Raw genomic sequence first — 27,915 nt, forward strand, 5'->3', positions numbered from 1 at the left:
CAATCGGTTCGATCCAATTTTAGACTAAAATCTTTAAAATCAGTGTTAAAATTCATATTTTAATTATTTTTACTTCATGAAACTATAAAATTTAATTTTTAATTTTTTTGAATAATAATTAATTCATTAATTAATTATTTACTAATTACTCAAGATTTACAATATATCATAAAATGACATGACACCCATATGAATAGTATCCACATAAAAGACCTTAGGTGTTTGTTTTTATAAACCAAATATGCATGTATTTATGGAATTTGTGCTAGTTTACTCATTAGACACTTAAATATTTTGAAATTTTTTATTTAATAATAATTTAAAATATTAGACTACAAATACATTATCACAAAATAACTCAAATGATTTTTCAAATTTATTTTCATAATTTGTGACAAGTATTTATAATCAGTAAAATTGGATGCCTTAAAAATATGTTTTATACTCAAGTGCTTTAATGAAAAGAGTAATAAGTATTTTCTCAACACTTTTTTAAAGAATTTTTTCAATGAGCATATAAATATAATTGCAATGGATCAAAATTATGTTGACATCCAACAAAATCAAAATCTGAATACCAAATAATCTCTAATTTTAGATTTTGACTTTATATGTGTGAACATATAATGTTTTACTATAACAAAATTTATTTGTCTATTATTTAGTGATTCATTTTTAACTGACTCAAATATCTATCAAAAATACCAATAAAATATATAATAACTGTAACTGTTTACAAATTTATTATTAATCAGATTACTACTGAAACATAATAAACATTTTGAGCTTTATAACTTTCTTGAGGTATCTAATGAGACTATACTTGTTTCCCTTAGAATTGAGTATATAACCTTATTTACAATCATACATGTCGCTGACATATAAGAATAGTGAAAATATATTTACTCCTACTGAACTAATATAAGTTATCAACCACATTCAATTCAACCATTTATCTCAACCTTATGAAATAATAATTGATGAAATATAAGTTATTAATGACATAGAAATTCTTTTTTTATTTAATTTAAAAATTTTATTTAAAAAATAGACTAACATTAGCAGATATAACTTTAAAGCAAAATAATGTATTCACACATGTTATATATTATATGAATAAAATTCGTATAATGATGGGTCCATCATAAATACCTAGCACAACATTAATATCTAGTCTTTAGATAAAAATATTAATTTGTAAGTAGTATTTTAATATAGTAATCAAACATTGATAATAAATCCTATCAAATAATAAGTGGATCTTTGGACAAATTTATTGTTTACATGGAATTAAATAAGTATCATATGTTTATTATCATAAATGTGCATGTAATTTGGTTAAGTACAGAACTTTTTTTGGGCCGATTTGGACTCGCATAAATTACACAGACATAAATTTATTTAGTGCAGTTTACCAAACATTCTCAACGAAATTCTGTCTAACAATAAGCCTATCTTTGGATCGACTCATTATTCACATGAAAACTTGAGAATTATATCTATTTATTACCGTATATATTTCTATTAATTGACCAAATACCAACCTTCCTTCGATCCGATAAATGGTTGTATGATTAAATAAAAAATAAACACAAGGTTCAATATTTAAGTTTAAATAGTTATCGAACCATATAGTTACCATCAATGTGTGTATGTAATTCGGTCAAATATAGATCTTCTTTTGGGCTGACCAATATTCACATGAATTAGTAAATTACAATGCAGCAAGAAAATGACAGAGTAACGCATGGCAAATACAGAATGACAGGCATAGCACAAAACAAAAAAGAAGAAAAGCGAAGCATACCAACCTGGAAACACAGAAAATGATCCTGGGAAAGCTTGAGAAGCAGAAGCGGCAAACAAGCACCAGAGAGCAGTAACACAGAGAGAAGAGAAGATTTCTTCAAGAAAGAACGAAAAAAGGAAAAACAAAACGAACGAGGGAACTAAAGCAAAAGGCCAAAACGGTTACAAAAGGGATGGAGGCAAAAATACACAAATAACCCCAGACAAGGTAAGGCTCGTAGGGGCAAAAGAGGAAAATGCCCCCTCGCATTAAATGCCCCCCTCGAAAATAGAAGCTAATAAAGCACGCCTCGAAGAACGCAACAAACACAGTAGGCTCGGAAGAGTCACGTCAAACCAAAACAGTCAGACGAACCTTTTAGCAAAAGCTGAGGCCGAGACACCGATCTCACGTCAAAGAACCAAACGAACACCCGAGAAAAACTAAAGACCCAGCCCGCGGTCAAACACCACACCTCCCAGTGACAGACCGACCTTGCTCGCTCTCCCGCTGTGGGGCAACTGTTACAGATCCGGCCCACGGATCCCGGATCCAACGCTAAACTCGAACCCGGTTCCTCGGGTCCGACCCATCTCCCTCTTCCGGAAGGCCCGAAACCGGCCCTCTAGAGCTCCTAACCGACTTTCGAATTCAAACACCTCCCTTATCTTAGCCAAATAAGATAAGATAAGACGACTCCCATCACCTATAAATAGAGGACCCATGTCCCTCCAAGTATGACTCATTCCACACACGTAACACCTCTCAGATCTATTCTGACTTAAGCATCGGAGTGTCTTTGCAGGTACCTCCCCCCATTGCTCCAGTCAAGCGATTCGGTCTTCGCCTCGACTCGCAGGTTCCCAATCCACCCTTTAACCCGTACCAGAGACATCTCGTACATTGGCGCCGTCTGTGGGGAACTTGCGCCAGCCGAGCCGGATGGGAGACGTCCTGGAGGAAACCCCCTCAAGCCAGGATGACTCCCGACTGCTTAACCCAACCCCAGAACACCGGGAGGTCACAAACCAAGCAAGAATAGCAAGTACTGTCCACCACACGAACGATCACGTCGTCACGGACCAACGACATACTGAGAAAGCAAGGGACAAAGCGGCGCAGATCATCCAGGACCTCTGCCTCCGGGTCCAGGAACTCGAAGGCAAACTAACCAATAGAGAAAAACACAACAACGAACACGGAAGCCAAGCAACTTCCAGGTCAAGATCTCGCCGCGGCAGGTCGCCAACCCGACGACCCGATAAGAGAGACGGTCGCAGCGCCTCACGAGACCACGGTCACGAGAAATCGCCAGAACGGCGGTACAACAAGAAACACAACCGCAGCACTTCCCGAGATCTAAGTCGACAACACGACTCAGACGAAGATCGGAGATACTGAAATACCAAGCGCACAAGAAACGACCACACAATAATGGGAGCTACACCCTTCACGGAAAGAATCTTGAGAGCGAAACTCCCCAAAGGATTCGACAAACCGACCGACATGAAGTACGATGGGACCAAGGACTCCCAGGAACATCTAACGGCCTTCGAGGCCAGAATGAACCTAGAAGGAGCGGCCGACGCGGTCCGATGCAGAGCCTTCCCGGTAACCCTTGCAGGGCCGACAATCAAATGGTTCAACGCCCTCCTAAACGGATCCATAGCCAGTTTCCACGACATAACACAAAAGTTCATGGCCCAGTTCACAACTAGAATCACCAAAGCCAAGCACCCCATCAGCTTGCTAGGGGGAACGCAAAAGCAAGAAGAATCCACAAGGAAATACCTCGACCGCTTCAACGACGAATGCCTAACGGTCGACGGACTCACAGATTCCGTCGCGAGCCTTTGCTTAACCAACGGACTCATGAACGAAGATTTTCGCAAACACCTCACCACCAAACCAGTATGGACATTGCACGAGATCCAGAATGTCGCAAAAGATTACATCAATGACGAAGAAGTCAGCCAGGTTGTCGCCGCCAACAAACGGTAGCACGGCAACACCCAACACGGTAACTCGACTTCTCGCCAAAATCCACCACCTAGAGAGAATCAAAGGGACCACCCCAGACCGACAAATACAAACCGACCACCGAGAATTGGCAAATTCTCTAATTACACGCCCCTGACAGCACCCATTACCGAAATATACCACCAAATAGCAGATCGAGGCATCATCCCAAAAGCACGACAACTCAAAGAGAGGACGGGAGGCAACAAAACCCTCTACTGCGACTACCACCGAGGTTACGGTCACAGAACGCAAGATTGTTTCGACCTTAAAGACGCCTTCGAACAAGCCATACGAGACGGCAAAATCCCAGAACTTGCCAAAATCATCAGAGAACCAAGACGTGCGGAAAGAGACAGGTCGCCCGAAAAAGACGGGCGTAACCCGAGAACCCAGAAGCAAACCCCCAGGGAAAGCCCGGAAGACGACCCGACCATCATAGTAAACGTCATCACGGGCAAGGACATATCAAGCAAATCGAAACTAACAATGAAAAAAGATCTCAAAGTAATGGCGGTCAGAAACCAAACTCCAACCATTGCAGCTGACAACACGATAACCTTCTTACCAGAGGATTGCTAGCACGGTACCTCGGCCGAAGATGCCCCCTTCGTCATCTCGGCCAGGATCGGAACAGGACTAGTACGAAGAATACTGGTGGACACCGGGGCAGACTCGAACATCCTCTTCCGAGGAGCCTTCGACAAGCTCGGGCTCCACAACGACAACCTCCAAACACACCGCAACGGCGTCATGGGACTCGGAGACAAGTTCCTCAAACCAAACGGCTCAATCACCCTTCCCATCACCATAGGAACAAGCAACCAAAAGAAGACAGTCCTATCTGGATTTGTAGTCCTAAAAGACTCCACAGCCTATAACGTGATTCTCGGAAGAAAAATAATCAACGACTTCTCCACAGTCATCTTTACCAAATACCTCCTCATGAAGTTTAGAACCGACGACGGCTCCGTCGGTACCATCCACGGAGACCGAGAGGTCGCAACCGAATGCGACAACACCAGCCTAGCTCTAAGGAAGAAATCCCGAGATGCAGCCGGGGTATTCCTAGCTGACCTGGATGCCCGCCAAGACGGCCAACCCAGGCCAGAACCAGAAGGAAACATGGAAAAGCTACAAATAGGGCCAACCAAGGAGGAATACACCTTCATTAATAGGAACCTCCCATACGATCTTAAAGAAGAACTCTCCCAACTCCTGAAGCAAAATAGAGACTTGTTCGCATTCACACCAGCCGACATGCCGGGTATAAGCCCCGACCTCATGTCCCACCGGCTAGCCGTGGACACCAAAGCTAAACCAGTAGCACAGAGGAGACGAAAAATGTCATCAGACCGAGCCGCCGAGGTCAAAAAGCAAGTTAAAGCCCTACTCGAAGCCAACTTCATCAGGGAACTCCCCTACACGACATGGCTAGCCAACGTTGTACTAGTGAAAAAACCTAACGGGAAATGGCGAATGTGCGTCGACTACACGGACCTCAACAAAGCCTGTCCGAAGGACGCCTTTCCCTTACCAAACATCGACGGATTAGTAGATGCCACATCCGGCCACCGATACCTCAGCTTCATGGACGCATATTCCGGCTACAATCAGATCCCGATGCACCGACCAGACGAAGAAAAAACAGCGTTCATCACCCCAGACGGGACTTACTGCTACACAGTGATGCCCTTCGACCTGAAAAACGCGGGAGCCACCTATCAAAGACTTGTCAACAAGATATTTCAAAACCTATCCGGAAGCAAACTAGAAGTTTACATAGACGACATGCTCGTCAAGACCGAATCCGGCGAGCAACTCACCAGCGACCTCAAGATCATAATGAACACCCTATGAAAGCACCAAATGCGACTTAACCCGGCAAAATGTGCCTTCGGGATGGAAGCAGGGAAGTTCCTCGGCTTTATGATCACGCAATGCGGAGTTGAAGCAAACCCGAAGAAATGTCGTGCCATCCTCGAAATGACAAGCCCAAAAAACCTTAAAGACATCCAAAAGCTCACTGGCCGATTGACGGCGTTATCACGCTTTCTCGGGGCATCGGCTCAAAAGGCAATCCCTTTCTTCAAACTAATGAAAAAAGGAGCCTCCTTCAAGTGGGAAACGGAATGCGAAGAAGCATTCCAACATTTCAAGAGAGTCTTAGCGGAACCTCCAATCCTCGCCAAACCCAAGACAGGGGAAACACTCTACCTGTACCTCTCCATAACGGAGGAGACACTCGCAGCAGCGCTCATCCGAGAAAACGAGAAAAAAGAACAAAAACCCGTGTACTTCATAAGCAGAGTCTTACAGGATGCGAAAGCTCGCTACTCACGCTTAGAAAAACTAGCTTTCGCACTCCTTACAGCCTCCCGGCTCCTACGACAATACTTCCAGGCACATTCCGTGACGGTCCGAACCGACCAAGCGGTCAAGCAGGTACTACAAAAACCCGACCTAGCGGGCATAATGCTAGCATGGTCCATCGAACTATCCCAGTTCGATATCAAGTTCGAACCCTGATATGCGATCAAAGCACAAGCCATGGCCGACTTTATCGCCGAAATGACACCAGGAGACTCCATCCCCGAATCATGGAAACTACACGTTGACGGCTCCTCGAACATCACCTCCGAAGGCGCCGGAGTCATTCTCGAAAGCCATAACGGAGTCGTGATCGAACAGTCAGTACGATACGAATTCCCGGTCTCAAACAACCAGGCAGAATACGAGGCCCTCTTGGCAGGCCTAGCCCTAGCCCGGGAAGTCAGAGCAAAGGTCCTAGAGGTAAATATCGATTCCCAGGTAGTCAGCTCTCAAATTAGCGGAGACTACCAGACACGAGATCCCCTACTCCAACAATACCTCGCCAAGGTAAACAGACTAAAAGAAGGATTCGAGCACGTTACCATACAGAACGTTCCTAGGGAACGAAACGTCAGGGCAGACCTACTTTCCAAACTAGCCAGTACCAAACCTGGACACGGTAACAAATCGCTAATCCAGGAAGTCGTTAAGTCACCCTCCGTGTCAACGACAACCAACGCTCATCTGACATTCTCAAACCAGGGATCTTGGACCCACCCTATCCTACAGTACCTCCTCGACGGAACACTGCCGCCGGACCCCAAAGAAGGAAAAAGAATAAAAAGGGAAGCCGCCAAATATACCGTTGTCGCAGGACAGCTATACAAACGTGGATTCTCGCAACCCCTGCTCAAATGCGTCGAACCTGAGAACACAGAGTACATACTCCGCGAAATCCACGAAGGTTGCTGCGGCCACCACGTCGGAGGCAAAACATTAGCCCAAAAAGTCATCAGGGCAGGCTACTTCTGGCCCACGGTCATCCGGGATTCCATACAAATAGTCAAAAGCTGCGACAAATGCTAAAGGCACGCCAATATCCACCAAGCCGCCCCTCACCAGCTCAGCATCATATCGGCAAAACGGCCATTCGGCATCTGGGGGATCGACCTCGTCGGACCCTTCCCTACGGCACCCGGTCAACTCAGGTACCTCATCGTCGCCATAGACTATTACACCAAATGGATCGAAGCCAAACCACTGGCCTCCATAACGGCAACCCAATGCCGAAAATTCCTCTGGCGACAGGTCATCACCCGATTCGGGATCCCCGAGATCATTATCTCGGACAACGGAACCCAATTCGCTGACAAAAAGTTCAAAGAATTTTTAGAAGGGCTACGTGTATCTCACCGTTTCAGCTCGGTAGAACACCCCCAAACAAACGGACAGGTGGAATCCGCGAATAAGATAATCGTCAAAGGACTCAAAAAGCGGCTCGACGAAGCCAAAGGACTATGGGCCGATGAACTCGGATCGGTCCTATGGTCATACCAAACCACACCCCAAACGTCCACGGGAACACCTTTCCGATTAACATACGGTGTGGAGGCGGTCATCCCGGTAGAGATCGGAGACCCAAGCCCCAGAAAAACAGTCGGAGGTAACGATGAGGGAGCGGAACGAGACCTCATTGACGAAGTAAGAAGCATAGCCCATCTCAAGGAGCTAGCCCTAAAACAGAGAATTAGCCTAAGATATAACCACGGAGTCATCCGGCGAGAATTCGTAACTGACGACCTCGTCCTACGACGAAACGACATCGGTCCCCCGACCCCAGGAGAGGGAAAACTCACCCCCAACTGGGAAGGACCATACAGAATCAAGGCTGCAATCGGAAAGGGAGCATACAAACTCGAATGGCTTAACGGCAACGAAGTCCCGAGGACATGGAACGCCGCCAACTTACGATGATACTACACTTAGACTGACCTCGCTAAGTCACCCCCTTCCTTTTTTATCGTCTTTTCTCCACTTATGTTCCCATTTTTACAAATCTTGAAAAACCTTTTTAATTTCGTTTAAGTATCAATCCCGGGTACTCTTTCCCGCCACACACGGAGGATTTTAACGAGGCCCACCCATCAATAAAATTCCATTAAAAAGCTATCCCTAAATTCTTTATCTTCTAAGTGTCCCAAATACGGAACAAAATTACGGCCACAAACTGGAGGACCGATCACCCTCCAGGCCCAAAACACGGATATCCACGAAAATCCGACCACACGACGGTCCGCTCATCCCAAACAGGGAACAAAATAAACCAAAAACACGGAATAGCTTTAAACGGAATATACGAAAGGCCCGAACGGCCGTAAAAGTCGTTAAACGAAAACCGAAATCACGAAGTCACAGTTACACGGCCCACGGCCAAAACCAAAATACCCAAGAAACAAACCAAGTCTAAAAGCAAAAATACAAAATTACAAGAGATAAAGCTACTCGAGGTCGACTATCCGGCCATCACGAACGGTCTTGAACGCTCCCATCACGGACACATCCACGCCCGGAGCCAACACCAGGGCCTGTGCCTTCATCGTCTCCTCGGTAGCAGTAATCGCATCCTTAGCATCAGCCAGCAACTCCGTTTTCTCCCTCTTTAAGGTAGCAACCCCGGCCTTCAGAGCCTCCGTCTCACCGAAAAGCACGGCAGCCTGGGAACCCGCATTAGAAGCCTTTTGCCGCTCCTCACCCAGTTGAGAAAGAAGTGAAGTCTCAACCTCGGAAAGCTGGAGAATCTCTGCCCCGGCTTCCTCAGAAGACTTCACTGCCTTCTCCCTCGCAATCTCGGCAGCCTCAAGCTTCTCCTTCAGCTTAACCATTTCAGCTTGAGAGTGACGGAGTTTCTTATCCAACAAACTAACTTGAGCCATCACGGGCTCAGCCTTCCGAACAACGACAGCAGACTGAAGGAGGGCACGATACACCGACTTGGCCTGGAACGAAACATCGTAACCATCAAAAAATGGCTCCGTACCAGGCATCAAGTGTTGATCAATAAAACCCGGGGCATCGAAACGACGATCCATCACACTAGGCACCAAACCCTCCTCCTCGAAAGTCTCGCTGCTCGGGTCCTCAGGCCTTTTTCTCTTCCGAGAAGCCTCAGCAGCCGTCACCACGACGACTTCAGGAGAGTTCGCAGGACCAGGAGAAACTTAAGCGTCGGCTCGCGCACCCGAGGAAATCACTTCCTGAGAATCCACGGCAGGATTGGAGACAGGGGTAGAAGGAGACGAAGATCCCTCCTCCCGACCCATCGCTGCCTTCAACCTGGCCAGAGAAGTCAGCCCACCAGCCATCTCAACTGAAAGAAACCAAAGAAAAATCAAGTTACAAACTCGGGAAAACAAAACATAAAAAATCAAGGAAAGAGAAAAGGCACACACCAATATACGCCCGACAAGCCTCGGGATCCCCCATGACATCCCGAGGATTCAACGGATGCTCGCCAAACAAATGCCACAAAATGTTGGCAACATCCTTATCCTCCCGGGATAAACCATCATAGGTGAACTTAGTCAGAACCGACGGGCCAGCACGGAAATTCTAGTATGTCGGAAACCGGCGTACGCCCTCCGGCGACAGCCAAAACGGATGATGCCCCTGGACGGGGTGCACCTTAAAATACTCCCTTTTGAAACCGTGAAAGGAATCCTCAAATAACCCAAAAATTTGGCAATGAGGCTGAGCATGGAATGACATATATCCTTTCTTATGCTTCCCTTCCTTAGTCGGGAGAGTGCATAAGAAGAGAAAAAGAAAAACAGGAACAGAAGCCGGAAGGTCGAGATACCGGCACACCAATTCAAAAGACCGCACGGCAGCCCAACTATTTGGATGAAGCTGAGACGGCGCCACGGAACACCGACTCAGCAAATCCTGAACAAACGGCGAGAAAGGAAACCGCACGCCGAGCCGAGTAAACATCGACTCGTAAACCCACATCCAGTCCGGAACAGTGGGCGAATGAAGATTTAAATAACAAACACGCTCGTCGGCATCTGGAAGGGCAAACTCGTACTGCTGCTCCATCTCACCACCACCACAAATCGTCCCCTGATCACGGAGGCGTTGAAGATCGGCCTCCGTCATCCGTGACGAAACGCCCCACACGTCGCTAGTCACCCAAGTGTAGCGAGCGGGGACGCCCCTGGAGGGAGCTACGGGAGCACCAACACCCTCATTTCTCCGCCGATACATACCTAAAACAGGGAGGAGCACCACCATCAGCCTACCAACCCTACGCAGAAGCAAGAACAGAAACCTACCGCTACTGCCAATCCAACACGGTGGTGCACTGCCACTACTAACCAAACACAACCACACTCAGCCCCCTCAAAACTCAAATACCACCGCCCAAAACACAATGCAGCAAGGAAATGACAAAGCAACGCATGGCAAATACAGAATGACAGGCATAGCACAAAAAAAAAAGAAGAAAAGCGAAGCATACCAACCTGGAAACGCAGAAAATGATCCTGGGAAAGCTTGAGAAGCAGAAGCGGCAAACAAGCACCAGAGAGCAGTAACACAGAGAGAAGAGAAGATTTCTTCAAGAAAGAACGAAAAAAGGAAAAACAAAACGAACAAGGGAACTAAAGCAAAAGGCCAAAACGGTTACAAAAGGGAGGGAGGCGAAAATACACAAATAACCCCAGACAAGGTAAGGCTCGTAGGGGCAAAAGAGGAAAATGCCCCCTCGCATTAAATGTCCCCCTCAAAAATAGAAGCTAATAAAGCACGCCTCGAAGAACGCAACAGACGCAGTAGGCTCGGAAGAGTCACGTCAAACCAAAACGGTCAGACGAACCTTTCAGCAAAAGCCGAGGCCGAGACACCGATCTCACGTCAAAAAACCAAACGAACACCCGAGAAAAACTAAAGACCCAGCCCGCGGTCAAACACCACACCTCCCAGCGACAGACCGACCTTGTTCGCTCTCCTGCTGCGGGGGCAACTGTTACGGATCCGGCCCAAGGATCCCGGACCCAAGGCTAAACCCGAACCCGATTCCTCGGGTCCGACCCATCTCCCTCTTCCGGAAGGCCCGAAACCGGCCCTCTAGAGCTCCTAACCGACTTTCGAATTCAAACACCTCCCTTATCTTAGCCAAACAAGATAAGATAAGACGACTCCCATCACCTATAAATAGAGGACCCAGGTCCCTCCAGGTATGACTCATTTCACACACGTAACACCTCTCAGATCCATTCTGACTTAAGCGTCGGAGTGTCTTTGCAGGTACCCATTCCTGATCCACCCTTTAACCCATACCAGAGACATCTCGTACAGGTATATTATTTTCTTTTCAATCAGATAATAATTTTTAAAATTTGTATTTAAAAATATAAAGAATAAAAAAATGCTTTTTTAATTTGGTGAATAAAAATACTTTTATATTGAGTTATGGATATCTCTGTTATCGAAAGTCTACAATTTATCTCTATAACACTGCTATATATATAGTGGCTTTTGGATATTTCTATTACTGAAAGTCTATTATTTATCTCCATAACACTACCATATATCGTGGTAACTCCATATACATATTAGTGGTCATCAATGAAAATAAAAAATGAAAGGGTGCCGTTTTCAAATTAATAACATTGTCACAAATCGATTATTCAGGACGAATGTTCATCACCAATACATGATTACATATATATGTGATATATATGACACACCTATTACTCTCTATATCTCATAAACAGATTTTCTTTTAAAATAAAATAATGACTATTATCATCGTCTCCAAAAATATACAAATACGTTAAAATAAGTCATATTTAACAAGAATTTTTTTAATTATAAATTAAAAAAATTTATTTTTCAAAAAAATATAATATATTCTTATGTACTCTTATGTACTCTTATATACTTTGAAGATAATGATAATGGTTATTATTGTTAACATTTTAACTTTTTTTTTTCTCGTCCAATCTGATATTTTTGAAAGAGCGTATTGAAGTCCACCAGGATATAAGCCGAATTCTATAAAAATATAGAAATTCGCAGGAGAATTAAGAGAGTTCTATATAAATTATAGAGTTTGCTGATAGTACGACAAATTTGTCTTAAATAAAAAAATCATATTTAAAAAATTAAATTTAAAAAATTAAATATAAAAAAATAATTATTTTTATTTTTAATTTTATTCTTATTTAATTTTAAATTAAAATAATAATAATTTATTTAATTCAGTATTTATAATAATAAATGAGATCATCGTTATCTAAATTATTTAACAAAAAATAACTTAATTTACTATTATTAATATATATTTTTCTAACAACAGTATATAATTCTGCCCTTATACGGGAGGATGTTATTTTATTTAGGTTTGTGTTAAATTTTTTTTTAAATAATTTTTTTAAAAGCCTATTTTCATCCAAGAAAAGGAACAAAAATGTGTATTTTTTTTTAATTACAAATAAAATGAACAGTAAAAAATAGAATACCTTGTATTGATGAGGAATGAATAAATAGAAAAAAAGAAAAAAATTATAGTTATAAAAAAAATAAAAAAGATGTATTGACAAATTATTTTATGAAAAACAACTTTTATTTTATTTTCTATTTTTAAAAAGAAAAGTAAAATTGAGTATTAATGTATTATACTATCTCACTAAAAATCAAAAGTGATAGATTATTTTCTTTTTATTCAGGTAATAATTTTTAAATTTTGTATTTAAAAACATAAAGAGTAAAAAAAAATGCTTTTTTTTAATTTTGTGAATAAAAATACTTTTATATTGATTTCTGGATATCCCTGTTATCGAAAGTATACAATTTATCTCTATAACACTACCATATATCGTGACTTTTGGATATCTCTATTATCGAAAGTCTACCATTTATCTCCATAACACTACCATATATAGTGGTAACTCCATATACATATCAGTGGTCATCAATGAAAATAAAAAATGAAAGGGTGCCGTTTTCAAATTAATAACATTGTCACAAACCCATTATTCACGACTGACGTTCATCACCAATACATCATTACATACATATGTGATATATATGACACACCTATTACTCTCTATATCTCAAACGGATTTTCTTTTAAAATAAAATAATGATGACTGTTATGATCGTCTCAAAAAATATACAAATACGTTAAAATAAGTCATATTTAACAAGAATTTTGTTAATTATAAATTAAAAAAAACTTATTTTTCAAAAAAAAATAATATATTCTTATGTACTCTTATGTACTCCTAATGATTGTCATTGTTAACATTTTAACTTTTTTTTTTCTCGTCCAATATGAAATTTTTGAAAGAGCATATTAAAGTCCACGAGGATATAAATCGAATTCTATAAAAATATAGAAATTCGCAGAAGAATTAAGCGAGTTCTATATAAATTATAGAGTTTGCTGAGAGTACGACAAATTTATCTTAAATACAAAAAAATTATATTTAAAAAATTAAAATTAAAAAATTAGATATAAAAAAATAATTATTTTTATTTTTAATTTTAATTTTATTTAATTTTAAATTAAAAAAATAATAATTTATTTAATTCAATATTTATAATAATAATAATAAATGAGATTATATCGTTATCTAAATTATTTAACATAAAATAACTTAATTTACTATTATTAATATATATTTTTCTAATAACAGTACGTAATTCTGCCCTTACGGGAGGGAGGATGTTATTTTATTTAGGTTCGTGTTAAAATGTTTTTTAAATAATTTTTTTAAAAGCCTATTTTCATCTAAAAAAGAAAAAAATGTGTGTTTTTTTTTTTAAATTACAAATAAAATGCACAGTAGAAAGTATAATACCTTGTATTGATAAAGAATGAATAAAGAGAAAAAAAGAAAAAAAAATTATAGTTATAAAAAAAATAAAAAAGATGTATTGTCAAATTATTTTATGAAAAATAACTTTTATTTTATTTTTTATTTTTAAAAAGAAAAGTAAAATTGAGTATTAATATATTATACTACCTCTCTGAAAAAACCAGAAGTGATAGATTATTTTCTTTATAATCAGGTAATAATTTTTAAAATTTGTACTTAAAAACATAGTCATAAAAATGCTTTTTAAATTTTGTAAATAAAAATATTTTATATTGGATTCTGGATATTTCTGTTATCGAAAGTCTACCATTTATCTCCATAACACTACCATATATTGTGGTTTTGGATATCTCTATTATCAAAAGTCTACAATTTATCTTCATAACACTACCATATATCGTGACAACTCCATATACATATTAGTAGTTATCAATGAAAATAAAAAATGAAAGGGTGCCGTTTTCAAATTAATAACATTATCACAAACCCATTATTCACGACTGACGTTCATCACCAATACATCATTACATACATATGTGATATATATGACACACCTTGTACTCTCTGTATCTCATAAACAGATTTTCTTTTAAAATAAAATAATGATGATTATTATCATCGTCTCCAAAAATATACAAATACGTTAAAATAAGTCATATTTAACAAAAAAAATTTATAATTATAAATTAAAAAAATTATTTTAAAAAAATATAATTTATTCTTATGTACCCTTATATACTTCTATATATTCTGAAGATAGTGATAATGGTTGTCATTGTTAATCTTTTAACTTTTTTTTCGTTTAATCTGATTAATATTTTTGAAAGACTATATTGAAGTCCACCAGGATATGAGCCGAATTCTATAAAAATATAGAAATTTGCAGGAGAATTAAGCGAATTCTATATAAATTATAGAGTTTGCTATGAGTACGACAAATTTGTCTTAAATAAAAAAATCATATTTAAGAAATTAAAATTAAAAAATCAAATATAAATATTTTTTTTTTTAATTCTAAAAAAAATCCTCTCATAAACTATGCATGAGAATTTCTTTCTATACCAATTTTGTGTAATTATTTATATAAATTGAACTTTTATATAAAATTAATAGAAAAAATTAAATGTACAAAATATAAAATCGTAATATTATTGTCATGAATGTAAAACTAAGGGTTATTGTCATGATGCACTTCTGATCTCTTGTAATGTAAAACTAAACTAAATGCATGCATTTTTCAATTAATCATCTAATATTATTCCGAATACTAGACCTAGCTGACTTATCTGAAAATTAAAAATAATTAATACAAGGTTTGAAAAGAAAATAAAGTTGTCACACATGCACGTGGATTTGACCATCAGTGTGAAAGCTGCAAAAGATATATAGGACCAGTAATGGAAGTTTAGAAGAATATAAAACATAGTAGCATGGAATTGTACGACATGAATTATTCATAATAGAATAGTCTTTCATTCAATAAATAAACAAAATTATAATGCCCTATCATGACAAACAAAAATATAAAAATAAAGATAATTTACAGTGCCCTACAAACCCCTATGACGTAGACAATGACATCACTCTTAATCATTTACACTTTTTAACATTTTTTTGTGGTCATGAACAAACACTAATCAAGATCCAAAAAACAAATTCAAAAAGAAAAAAAAATTCAAACGTTAGCATGTTATTGAAAGTACAATTATGACAATTGACCCAAAAAAAAGGTACAATTATGACATACTTTTTGTGATTCACGAAGTGTTCTCTTTTTTTTTTTAGAATCGGTATGATCAAGTAATTTTAGTAATTAAATTTAATTAATTAATCAATTTAATATTTAATAACAAAAAAAGAAACATAAGAAAAAAAATAGAATAAGTTGATTAAACGGTTGTAAAAATGACTTATTTATTTAGTATATCTTTTAGAATTAACTCAGAAAAAAAAACTAAGAATAATGAACTTTTGGTAGATTTAATATATTAAAAATATATATAAAATATATTTTTTTATTTAATAAAGAGATTTTATCTTTTTTGCTATTAAAACAAGACACTTGCATATCAAAATCCTTTTATTGATCTTTTTGATAACTAAATAGAGAATTAATCTTTAACCATTCACGATGACAAGAAAAAAAAAATTCTTTTTAACCATTTAATAATTACCACTAGCTTCAAGATTTCAATTCTAGCAGACCATGTTTAGACAGCTACTCTTAATTATACCCAATAACTCATTGCCTGGCACAGGAAAGTCAAGGATTATTTATTTGCTTATTGCTTGTAGTGCTTGTCCATCAATCATTGGCATGCATTAGCTTCTGGAGATCTATGGATATAACAATACACTAAAAATGTTCAAGTTATATCTATTTTAAAATCTTTTGAAGTGTTATATCAAACTACTTAATAATCTCTACCCTATAAATGTTTATCATGCATGCTTAAAACCTGAAATAATATCTCAATTTAAGAAGCACTGCATAATGAAAGAAAAATGGGTTATCTAATTTTTTTTTTTTTGGTTTTATTTTCTTTCTACCTTAGGTGCCTTTGACTTTGACTTTAGGCACAATGGCACATTTTTCTTTAATTTTTTTTCCTTTTAGTCCTATATGGGATCTAAATTTTGAATATTTTTTTGGTTTTTTTTTTATTGGGAGTACCAAACTCATGATTTAAGTGTGTATGGTTTATTAGAAAAAATAATTATATTTTCAAATTCCAAATAATTTACTAAATTCAATTTTTATCTGCAAATTTTTTAATTGACAATTTTAAATTTTTAGCCAATTAACTTAAATTGGCCAATTTAAATCCTCTTAAGCCCAATTTAAAATTAAAAAATTATCTAAATAATTTTTTAGTTCTTATAAACTATATAGATGATGTTCTCTATTATATTATAAATATAACTATATAGATAGATTTTTTTCTATGCAGTTAAAAACTAAATTTAGTGTTGACATGAGATTTCGAGAAGACACCACACATCCAACTTAAAACCTTAAAGTAGTAAGTTAATGCAGGGGCGGAGCTAGATTAACTTTTAGGGAGGGGCTAAAAAAAATTTTATAATTAACAAAAAATAAAATAAAAATTTTAAGGGGGCTAAATTAAAATTTATGCATAATTTGTAAAGAAAACTTAATAGTTGGGGGAGGCCATTGCCCCCCTTGGCTTGTATGTGGCTCCGCCACTGAGTTAATGGGTCTCTCATCTTATAAAATTCTCACTCTTTCTTGTTTTCTTTGATGTGAGACTAACTTCAACACTCTTCACACTTGCAACATTAACAATTGAGACTAACTTCAACACTCCTCACACTTACAACATTAACAATCTCCCCCTCAAATGTGAGCCTCCACATCAAGTATCAACTCCCTTCTAGCTCCTCCACCACATATGAGTATTCGTCCATCACACCGCCGCAAAACACAGCGGGAAACGCCGCCCGGACCACCTTTGCCAGGAAGACTTTCGATACTTCACCTTGAATTCCCCTTAAAACCACTAGACCGATTAACCATCAGCTCTGATACCACTTGTTGGTCATCGTGGGAAACTCTCGATCACCGGGGAGATTTCGAGAAGGATCAAGCGAAAGAACATAAGATGAGAGACTCATTAACTTACTACCTTAAGGTTTTTAGTTGGACGTGGTGTCTTCTCATCTTATATTCTCTCGCTTGATTCCTCTCCGAAATCTTCCCGGTGGTCGAGAGCTCCCCACAGGTGACCAAGACATACATGACCTTGTACATGAATTAATATTTTCTAAAATATATTTTTAATATAATTGAAAAATTTAATATGAGAAATTATAAGAGGTTAGTTATATAAATTTTATTCTCTATGTTATAATAAGTGAGAGAACATAATTTAAAAGAAAAGTTGAGGTTTGACATGACAAATTTATAGAAGATGAGTGTTAGGGGTATCATCTTTGTTAAATTCTGGTCAGCACTTAACCATCAAAAAGAAATTGAATGATTCTACACCATTAGATGCAATCTCACACCATTAAAAATATCATTAATGACTAATTGATGGCTAAAAACCACTAAAAAAACCAGATCAATTCCTTACAAAAACCAACAATTAGGCTCATTAAAAAAAAAACACACAATATGAATATGATCTTTTTTCATATCAATCCATTAAAGATAAGAAAGACTCATATATTTTTAGATATGAATCATCATTCCAAGCAAATAAAAAAGAATTTGCTGGCTCCTAGACTTTCTCTTTATAGCTTCGGCATCATAAGTTTACTATAACACACGTTAAGTTGATCTCTCCTTTTATATATTAGTTTAATATTAACATAACAAATTTATAACAAAAACCTTAAAAATTTTAGTGTTATCAACTTACAACTATAATATTTCTTTGGAGACTTTTTATATATTATAATAGAATGTTATTATAACCTCTTTGTAATATTATTTATTAGATGTTGATGATCAGAGTAAAATAATACAATTCCATTATTAAAAAGTTTGGAAGTAGATAATGTGTTGAAATAATCATACGATCTTTAAATATAACAATAATATTTGCTAGTTCTTGCATAATATAATAAATCAATTCAACTTAAGTCAGACTAGCTAGCTAGTTAAATTCCAATGAACTTTTATACCAAAAATACATAGAATGCAATAATTTGTATTATTGGAGAAGAAAAGACCACAATGATTGTAACAGCATTAATTTATTAATTAATTCAAAACAAAGCTTCTTGATTTAACATGAATAAATAAATCAATCCTCATTATCTTTGCAAGATTGTGCAAGCTTATCATTAGGTGCAGCTTTCGTAATTTGAATTTATATAGAAAACATTTGGGGGTCCTGCATATGCATCCATCAACTTTGTTTTAATAAGCATTATATGTTATATATCCTCTTCACATATAAATTTAATTATCATTTGTAGTTGGATGCCTAGAAAGAGTTCCTTTATGTAACTTCTGTGAAACTTTATCTTATTTTTTTCCGTGATTACAAGAATGTATAAAACTATATCAAACATAAATTTTATAACAATTAAAATCTAATAAGAGTTACAAAGTTCAAAGTCAAAATTTATGTAATGACAATAGACATATGGGTTGACACTCGTTTGATCTCTGGATATAGGAGTCACTTTGATTAGTATAGGTTTTAATAAATCAGAATAATTTCTATAACTATTTTCAACAAATATTAGTTTCTAAATTTAACTCATATTTAGAAATAATTTAACTCGTGTTTATTATTTGGTTAACTATTTTGATTAATATAATATATAATGACAAATATATAATGATTAATGCATATAATAATTTTAGAGACTTAAACATATTACTCTTAATACCAAAGACATTTACAATAAAATTTATTAATTAAAGAGTAGTATTACCCTGTCCCATAACATTAGTTCAAAATTTTATTTAAGCCAAATATATAAATCTTTAAAAATATCTAAGAAATATAAAACATAGTAACATCTCTCAAGTTTGCTCCCATATAAAGAATTGTATCATTAATAAAAAGTTGAAGTGTGGCAAAATTACTTGTGTAATAGAAAAAGCCTTATCTGTTGTGTCTTCTTCATAAACAGATGTTTTATCCACCAGACCACCACTGACCCAAGATATTGTTCATCAGTTGTTTGAACAAACCCTGGACAATCTATATTAAAGCATGCATTTTGGTTGAAGCCATGTCTGTAATTTTCTTAAAAGTGTGAAAATGTCAAATCCCGAAGGAAGGATGATGAACTTAGAAGATTTTTAGTTGCAAGTTTCTACATTTAAAGCAATCAAAATTTAAGTACAAATTGAATTAGATTAATTTACCAAGTGTGATGATTATCAACATTATGGTGCCATTGTTATCAGAATTAAATTGATAATTGAATCGGTTGAATTATTAGGTCACAACTCACAAGCTATTGGTTTAATTGGTGAATTACTATTTGAGGATAAATAATATACAAAGAAATACAAAAGATAATTAACAATTTAAAATTATCTACAAGACTACAATTATAATGAAGAAATTTAAAATAAATAGAATAATAAATATGTATATAATATCTTAGGAATTTAGAAATGCTGAACGAAAATATCACTATGGATTTGCAGCGGTTTTCAACTCCACAAAATGTGTTATGGCGGTTAGAAAATTATCTGGAAAATTATCAGTACGTTTGGTTTGCGTTTTCATTTTCTGTTTTCATTTTCAATGTTTTCTATTTTCTGAATTTTGTGAAGAAAAAAATGAAAACAAGAGGTGAAAACAGAATTTCATTGTTTTCACTTTTTCCATTACAAAATCCAGAAAACACAAAAAATAAAAACGCACCTTAATTTTCTTGTGTTCTTCTCTTTGTACCTTAGGTGCCGTTGACTTTAGGCACAATGGAAGCTGGAAGTGCACGTGAAATCTTGTAGGCTCTAAGCTGAGTTTCTATTGTTTGGTGAAGTGCATTTACATATGTTCAACTGTACAATGTGAGAATGGGATCAACCATGACAATAACTTGGCCATAGGGCACAAAAAGCATGATACTTCATGCTTTAATTTCCAAATGCATTGTATTCTAAACTGAGAGTTAATGATCCACTTTAATAAACAGCTCAAGCCTCATCATCCATGATCTCAACTTGAGGAGCAAACTGCAAAATAACAACCATTCAAGATTAAAAACAGTAGACAAAGACATTCTTGCATGATCACAAATCTTGTCGGCGCGATTGCGGACGTAAAAAGGGCCCCACAAATTTCCTTATATGTGGATCCTACCAACTTTTTTACGAGATTTTAGACTTGTGTCCATTCAAGAAATTTTCTACACATATTATGCAGAGTACAAAAAACCAGGATACATAAACTAACCTCATCGTCCTCTTCAAAATACATTCCGTCAATAGCACTACCATGCTGAAACTCCCACCCTAGATTGTTCTCTAACAGCTCCTTAAATTTTCTTGCCTACACAAGAGAGAGAGATTATAATTCAGTATGTCTCACCAAAAGTATTGCAGTTAGCAGCAAATGCTGTAAGGCTGGAACGAAGTTTAAGACCGACAAAACATGTGGTTGACTTGGAATCAAAGACAACGGTTAAGCTTAACTAAAACGTTGAAGGCCTAGTTTCAATGTTCATACCCAAGATAAAAGATCCCCGTCTACGACTGACCCATCTTCCAACAATGAAAAGAAATCCTGCAGTTCCAAATATAGACAAAAACCATTTGTTACACTGAATTCAGGAAAGCATACAATATAAAAATTGTATCGTGATAAGAGTGACAATGACCAAATAGCATAAACTGAAAGATTGGTTTGTGTATAACATGATAAAAATAGATAGGTAATGGATCAAAATTTTAACGAGATTTCGGAGTTCGTGGCATCAGCAAAATACCTTGCAGAGACGGTGCAAAAAGCTATCAGCAGAAAGCCAAGAATCATCCAACAATGATGGTCCTGATTCATCAATGCGATCTTTCTGTAGTCCGTACTTCAGTTGATAATAGATGACTCTTATGAACTAAAAGTACAGTGAGAAAAAGAAAAAAAAAACAAATGAGGTTAGGCATAAGGATTAAACACCATCATTAAATCAAAACTTGAAAAACACAGGCACACAAAAACAGTTAATTTTTGTATAAAAGTTGAGCAATAACTTGTACCACCTACATTATGCCATCTACCAAAACAATATCAATTTAGGTGTTCCAAGTTGCTCATGTATTGAACATTAGGACAATAATATACTTGGGATTATTTGGAGTACTTCACTCTTGAATAATTTTACCAATCATTATTCCCCCCCCCCCCTATTTTAAGTATGTGATTTGCAGATCTATTCCGATGACAGCTGTCTGCATACATGCAAGCATCACAACCAGTTCAATTTGCTGCACAATTCTCTCTCAGATCCAGTACAAAACTGCATATAAACAATGTCAATTCAACAGATCTTATTTTATTTTCCCTAGCACTCATCTTCCAACACCCAAAATTATGTGAAGCCAAAAGTCCTGATTTCAACCTAGACAAGAGTTCGACGAATAATATGACATCGGATTTAAGATTGCATCTCACATTTTTTTATCTAGAGTGAACTTAACAGAATTCCGGGACTTTGTTTTAACCAAAACGGAATTAATAAAAAAAAAAAGATAAATGCATTTATAAAGTTTACCTTTGTGAATAGTTGAGTTCGTGTCTTGAAAGGCTGCAAAAAGTTACACAAGGTCAATGGCCACAAAAAAAGAAAAGAGGAGAGAAAAGGGAGGGAGGGGGGGGGGGGGGGTTCCCCAAGAAAGCAGAAAAAAATCTTCATAGCGGAAAAACTAGCGTAGTAATATTTGTACAAAAGAAAATGGTTACTCTCATCATTTACAAATCTACTGTGTAGCTCAAAACACACCACTAAATATGAGAGGAACATGGCAGCAACAGATGTTAATCCCACAGGCTCAGAGGTAGAAGGAAGACCTTAAGAAATGGTTCAACCCAAATTGAAAGACTGAAGGGGCATCTAACACGGCTCACATGAAAAACAAGGCACAGAAGGCATATAACATTTCACAGAACAATTTGACTTAATGTTCATATTGTTAAACCGGACAGAAGAATGGGATTGGTGTAATTATTAAAGCAGAAGACCAGTTATCACTAGTTTGTTGAAGTAAACTATAATGGCAAGTCTCAGAGACATCTCGTAGTTTTTTGAACATTTATATTTAAATAAATAGAATCCAGTTTTCAGCATCAGCAGTTCAATTTCATTGTGTCATGAAAAATAGCACAGGAATACAAAAAGGAACCGGAAACTCAGACCTGTGCAGAAAGTACAAGAGTGTATGCATGCGCTATTAAGAGTAGGTGGAACTGGAACATCATACTTACTGCTTCGGAGCAGCCAAGAAAAAGGCTAACTAAAGACTTCCACTGGAAAAATGCTTCTAGTGATTGACCCATCTGCATGCATTACAGAATGTCATTTTGATTTCGACAATATCACTAGACTTCCAAAGAAATTGTCTTTAGTCATAAAAATACCAGAAAGGCAATGAATGCAAATTGCAGTTCTCCAAGAAGCAAGTCTTCAGAACATCCATATTCTTTCGCCAGTAAAGTTTCTAACAATTGTGTCTGTGATCACAAACCAAGAGAAAAACATGCAAAAGTCAGCAAATGACAGGATAAAAATGTTAATTAAATTACTGATAACCCTTTTCTCACAATTACTTTCGTAGAACAGAAGTTCCGTATATCTACCTTGTCAAGATTCAAAGAAGTAAGTTCCTGTCCACTAATCCCCTTACATTTTACAACACGGGGAATAGATGTATAGTAACAGCCCTTCCTCTGAGACTCGCCAACAGATGTTGCAGAATTACTTTCCTTAAGCTGCTTGTCTAGTGCATTCTCCATTGGTGTTTTTTGAGCACTTGAGCTTCTTACCACATCATTTTCACATTCAATAGTAATTTCCCCTCCAATTGGCTCTACTCATAAATGAACAAATTCATACCATATAAAAGAACTATTTATCAATAGAAAGAACACCTCAGTAAGGAAAATAGCATACCAAGTCGTTCTATTACACTTTTTGTAATAAAATTAGATAATTGCTTCCACTCTTCATAATGGCTAAGATTGTAAGGCCCGAGTTGCCTGTCAAACTCCAAATTTTTAACAGCTTGAATATATCTTTCTTCCTAAAGAAAAAGTAGAGAAAACAAAATAAATAGTTAAATAAATACCAAACATAGAGGGTTTTTTTTTAATAAATATTTTAAATATTTTATTTACCGATATAGGTAATTTGGAGACAATTTATGTATTTGTATCCTATTACTTATCTCAGTGTAAATGAATTAATTATGAATATATCTCGTTTACAGTGTAAACGAGATAAGACACAAATTTTTAAACAAATATCACGGAAGCACACGTGATACGTGAAAGTTGACGTACTCCATGTAAACGAGATATGAGTATTTGTAAGTATAAAAATATAATTTTTCAAAATAATAAAATAGTATTAATAATTTGATTTTGACCGATTAAAAAAATCGATATATTTTGTTACTATTTAGATTGACTTTAATTAATTTATATCTCATCTATATTTTAAATTTTAAATTAATAACTTTCTCACATTGTTTGTACTAAACTTTTTAAAACGGTTTTAAATAATTGGGTGTATGTCAACTTCCACGTATCACATGTGCACCCGTGATATAGTTTAAAAATTTGTGTCTTATCTTGTTTACAGTGTAAATGAGATATATTCATAATTAATTTGTTTATACTGTAAACGAGAAAAATAATAGAACACAAGAACTTAAATAGTGTCCAAATTACCTATACTAGTAAATAAAATATTTAAAATGTTTATTTGAAAAAAAATCCCAAACATGGAAGTGCAGGGATTTCAACAAATAGAATTAACACACTTGAGCGATATTTCTTACTTTCTTGTTTAACACCATACAAAATTTTTAATGGCGCAAGACATACAAAGTAAAATTGCACTGATTTACACAGATACCAGTATCCTTAGCATAAAATTGTAGCATGATATCCATCATTTTTCATTTCAACAAAACCACAAACTTCAACAGACAGGAACAAATCAATAATTTAAATTAATCTTAACATAATAAGCCCAGCTCCACCCAATAAAAAAAAAGATGGCCAAGCACTTATAAAGACTATTATGGCAATGTAGGACTTAACAAGTACAAGGGAGGGAGGGGGGGGGGGGGGGACAAAAAGAGAGAGATAATAGACACTGATTTGGAAGTATCAATGAGGCAGCTCAAAACATTGTTAACCTGCCTCAAAGTTTGCATACTTTCATTTGATAAAAACATTTTATAAGAATGCTCAAGTTCTATGAAGGTAAATCTAATGATCCATGGGTTTTCCGGATACTTTCTCAAAGTGATCTTAGTTGAGAAACAAAGTGTAAATTAAATACTAAGCAACTATCTTTCAAAATAATCATATCAATCATAATTATTTGCCACATTTCGGAATTCAGACATGAATTGATGTCTTTATAAAGTCAAGCAAACCTATACCTCTTCCTCAGACACTTTGACTAGCCTTTCCTCTTGTTTGTCCCATTTTCGAACAATTACCTGCATGGCCATGAGACACAATATAGAAAATCAATGTTCCACATTTTGAAAGGTTATAATTCATCATTACAATGCTCCATCTCAAAAGTGATTCTGTTGTCAAATGATACGTAAAGTACAAATTATAGCATCAAGATACAGTGACAGTCATGATGACCAAACAAGAAAGGAAAAAGGATTGATACAAAACTGATGGAAAAAAATAATGTAAATGTAACTGAATAATTTAACAGATATTGAGATTGAACTATTGATTTTCTGACCTCTGAAGGGCCAACGTCAATGAAGAATCCAATGATTGGTGAGAACTCCTTTCCCTCTCTGCCAGAGGCCAAAATATAAGAAAAAAAATCGAAGATAACAATGCACCGAACAATTGAAAAAGCATGTCAGAGGAAAGAAGCATCGTTTATTGATTTATTCTAAAAATTATACAAAAAAGTAATATCTCATGCATAATATTTATTGGTCATAAAACATAACAAATTAACAATATAGAGAAGTCTTAAACAAGGGACATTATTTACAATTGTAATTGGAAAGATAAGATACTAAACACACAGAAGGGGGAACTCTTACAAAAGCATTGCATCAACAAACAAAGACATACCCGCCATTCTTATTTATCTAATTTGAAACAGCAAAGTATGATGGGAAAGGGTTCAATTAATAATGGTATTTTACTATTTTGGTGAGAACTGAGTGGTGTCAGAAACCCTATTGTTACAACATATACCAACAAAATAAAAGAGGTGGGTTTGGAGAAGAATTAGGCCAGGATAATCAAGAAGCATGAGCAAACCTGGTTGAAGAACTATAGTAGACAAAATGAATTCCTGGTGGAATCATCTTAATACCCTTAAAAGAAGGCCCTACAGAGAACATCTGAGCATAATAAAACAAAACGATGAGTGACTTGATGCTTGAAAGCACCAATAAAGGCAGATTTTACTTCCAAACAAGCTTCTGAGTTTCACTCAATTTTCAGATACTATAACAAAATACAACATTAAATACACTCCTGCACTATACGTGACAAAATCGGAGCAAAATTTTGCATTCCAAAACCCTCCTAATCAATTTGCACAACACTTCCTACTTCGCTTAATCCAAAAATCTTGACAAAAGAATAAAAGGCACAAAAGTTGGTAATTTCACTTCATCTATCTCTCTACTCGTCCCCATTTCCCAACTCAAAGAAGCACTAGTAATTCAGCCTAGCTAATAGCCTAATACACCATAAAATTACTTCTTGTGAACTAGGAATATCCACATTATACGAATTGCCCAACATCAACAAACCAAAAAATAGGGAGTGTTGATTTTGGTTTAGGTTTAGGTTAACCTGAGTATCGATGCCGAGTAGAGTGTACTGAGGGACGTCAAGGAAGAGAAGAGTGACGCCGTGCTTAACGAGCTCCAAAGCTGTTCCAGGATCCATAACTGAAAACAGAGACGCAGCAATTAACCAGCTTCAACAAAATAATCAGTATGTTTGTGGTTTGGACTTTGGAGGTAGAAGAAGGAGAGTGGCAAAAGTGCAAACTTTAGTTGAGACTTGAGAACAAGAACAATTGAGAAGCATCTTCGGTGTTTACTTTTTAGAGCTAGCAATTTAAACATTTATAAATAATTTTTATCTTTTATACCATGCATAATAAGTAAAACTCTAAATAAACCTCTTAAAATTGGCCCTTTTAGTTCATATAATATCTAAAAATTAATCAACTGATCCACAAATTGTGACACAGATTGATTCTTAATTATGTCACGTTGTCGTTAAAATATATGGATATCTATTTTTATTTTTAAGATTTTGTCATGAAAAATAATAAATGCTAAATATATAAAAATTAATTATTTTACTATAACAACCTTTTTCATCAAAAGCAGGATTTTATAATATAAAATAAATTATAAGAAAAGAAACTAGTAAAACGAAAAATTCAAGAGAGAGCTAATATATAAATAAAAAACTAATACTTTGATATTTACAAATCATTATTATGTATTTTTATCCATTACAAAAATTTTTATGTATATTTTTATTAATTTACTCTAAAATATAAATATAAAATAATTAATTTAATAACTAAATTTTAGTATCTATGTAGTATTTATTATTTTTGTAAAACAGATTTATTTAGTCATATAAATAAAATGATGAGTAATTATTCAAACCAATTTCTAAAAATTTTAAAAGCAGATAATATCATTCTTAATTTTTTTTAATTATTATTGCATACAATACCTATTATACTCTTATCATTTTATAGTAGATTTAAGTTGGCTAAGTGACCCGTAGAGTTTTTTCTGTGCTTTGTTATGATTTTTTTTGTGATCAGAACAGATCTCCTTGTGACGGCTGGAGTTGACATAACGCTCTCTCTAGAAGCCAAATGTCAGAGGCTTGCGAAACTCACCAACAACCGAACACAGATAGCGATCAGGAGGAAGATGATGTGGTACGTTTGGAGGAGAGGGATGTGCTAGAAGACATTGATGCTTGCTCAAAAAGTCTTGTAGAAAGACTCTTTACAGAGAAGACATTTTCAATAGGAACGCTCGACAATGCTTTTAATGCAATTTGGGAAAGACCACAAGGATTCAGAGTTGCTGATATGGGAAATAACCAATTTCAATTTTTCTTCGATAATGAAGTGGAAGCAATCAGAATTGAAAAGGGTTCTCCTTGACTTTTCAATGATTATATACTTCATATTCGAAGATGGTCAGAAGAGGATACT

At 35.9% G+C, this 27,915-nt stretch overlaps 3 protein-coding genes across 4 annotated transcripts; 2 read left to right on the plus strand and 1 right to left on the minus strand.

Moving 5' to 3' along the window:
- The first annotated feature begins 4,561 nt into the window (after positions 1 to 4,561).
- LOC140180496 (uncharacterized) lies at positions 4,562 to 5,668 on the plus strand. Its single transcript, XM_072221707.1, has 2 exons — positions 4,562 to 5,254; positions 5,426 to 5,668. Exons 1-2 carry the CDS (start codon positions 4,562 to 4,564, stop codon positions 5,666 to 5,668), a joined length of 936 nt encoding a protein of 311 aa, XP_072077808.1.
- A 711-nt stretch (positions 5,669 to 6,379) lies between these two features.
- Positions 6,380 to 8,095, plus strand: LOC112762867 (uncharacterized). Its single transcript, XM_025808688.1, has 2 exons — positions 6,380 to 7,059; positions 7,210 to 8,095. Exons 1-2 carry the CDS (start codon positions 6,380 to 6,382, stop codon positions 8,093 to 8,095), a joined length of 1,566 nt encoding a protein of 521 aa, XP_025664473.1.
- An 11,949-nt stretch (positions 8,096 to 20,044) lies between these two features.
- Positions 20,045 to 26,771, minus strand: LOC112764117 (uncharacterized). Of its 2 annotated transcripts, XM_025809652.3 has the most exons (14): positions 26,715 to 26,759; positions 26,514 to 26,611; positions 25,971 to 26,053; positions 25,432 to 25,489; positions 25,109 to 25,168; positions 23,608 to 23,737; positions 23,295 to 23,524; positions 23,076 to 23,168; positions 22,923 to 22,994; positions 22,213 to 22,245; positions 21,430 to 21,555; positions 21,171 to 21,227; positions 20,898 to 20,993; positions 20,045 to 20,677 (listed from the first exon to the last, which is right to left on the minus strand). In XM_025809652.3, the coding sequence occupies exons 2-14, from the start codon at positions 26,607 to 26,609 to the stop codon at positions 20,639 to 20,641; spliced, it is 1,173 nt and encodes a 390-aa protein (XP_025665437.1). In that variant the 5' UTR covers positions 26,610 to 26,611; positions 26,715 to 26,759; the 3' UTR covers positions 20,045 to 20,638. The 2 variants fall into 2 exon arrangements, with proteins under 2 accessions (XP_025665437.1, XP_029150235.1); XM_029294402.2 differs by lacking the exon at positions 25,971 to 26,053 and having other exon boundaries at positions 26,715 to 26,771.
- Positions 26,772 to 27,915: the final 1,144 nt, after the last annotated feature.

This window comes from Arachis hypogaea, chromosome 17 (assembly GCF_003086295.3).
Source record: "Arachis hypogaea cultivar Tifrunner chromosome 17, arahy.Tifrunner.gnm2.J5K5, whole genome shotgun sequence".
Lineage (NCBI taxonomy): Eukaryota > Viridiplantae > Streptophyta > Magnoliopsida > Fabales > Fabaceae > Arachis > Arachis hypogaea.

Coding starts and splice junctions, on each gene's coding strand:
- LOC112762867 (XM_025808688.1), top strand. CDS start 6,380: ATGACACCAGGAGACTCCATCCCCGAATCATGGAAACTACACGTTGAC. Junction 7,060..7,209: donor GTCGAACCTGAGAACACAGA/GTACATACTCCG, acceptor CAAATGCTAAAG/GCACGCCAATATCCACCAAG.
- LOC112764117 (XM_025809652.3), bottom strand. CDS start 26,609: ATGGATCCTGGAACAGCTTTGGAGCTCGTTAAGCACGGCGTCACTCTT. Junction 23,738..25,108: donor TCAAAGTGTCTGAGGAAGAG/GTATAGGTTTGC, acceptor CTTTTTCTTTAG/GAAGAAAGATATATTCAAGC. Junction 20,678..20,897: donor ATTTTGAAGAGGACGATGAG/GTTAGTTTATGT, acceptor GTTATTTTGCAG/TTTGCTCCTCAAGTTGAGAT.
- LOC140180496 (XM_072221707.1), top strand. CDS start 4,562: ATGGGACTCGGAGACAAGTTCCTCAAACCAAACGGCTCAATCACCCTT. Junction 5,255..5,425: donor CGACATGGCTAGCCAACGTT/GTACTAGTGAAA, acceptor GGCTACAATCAG/ATCCCGATGCACCGACCAGA.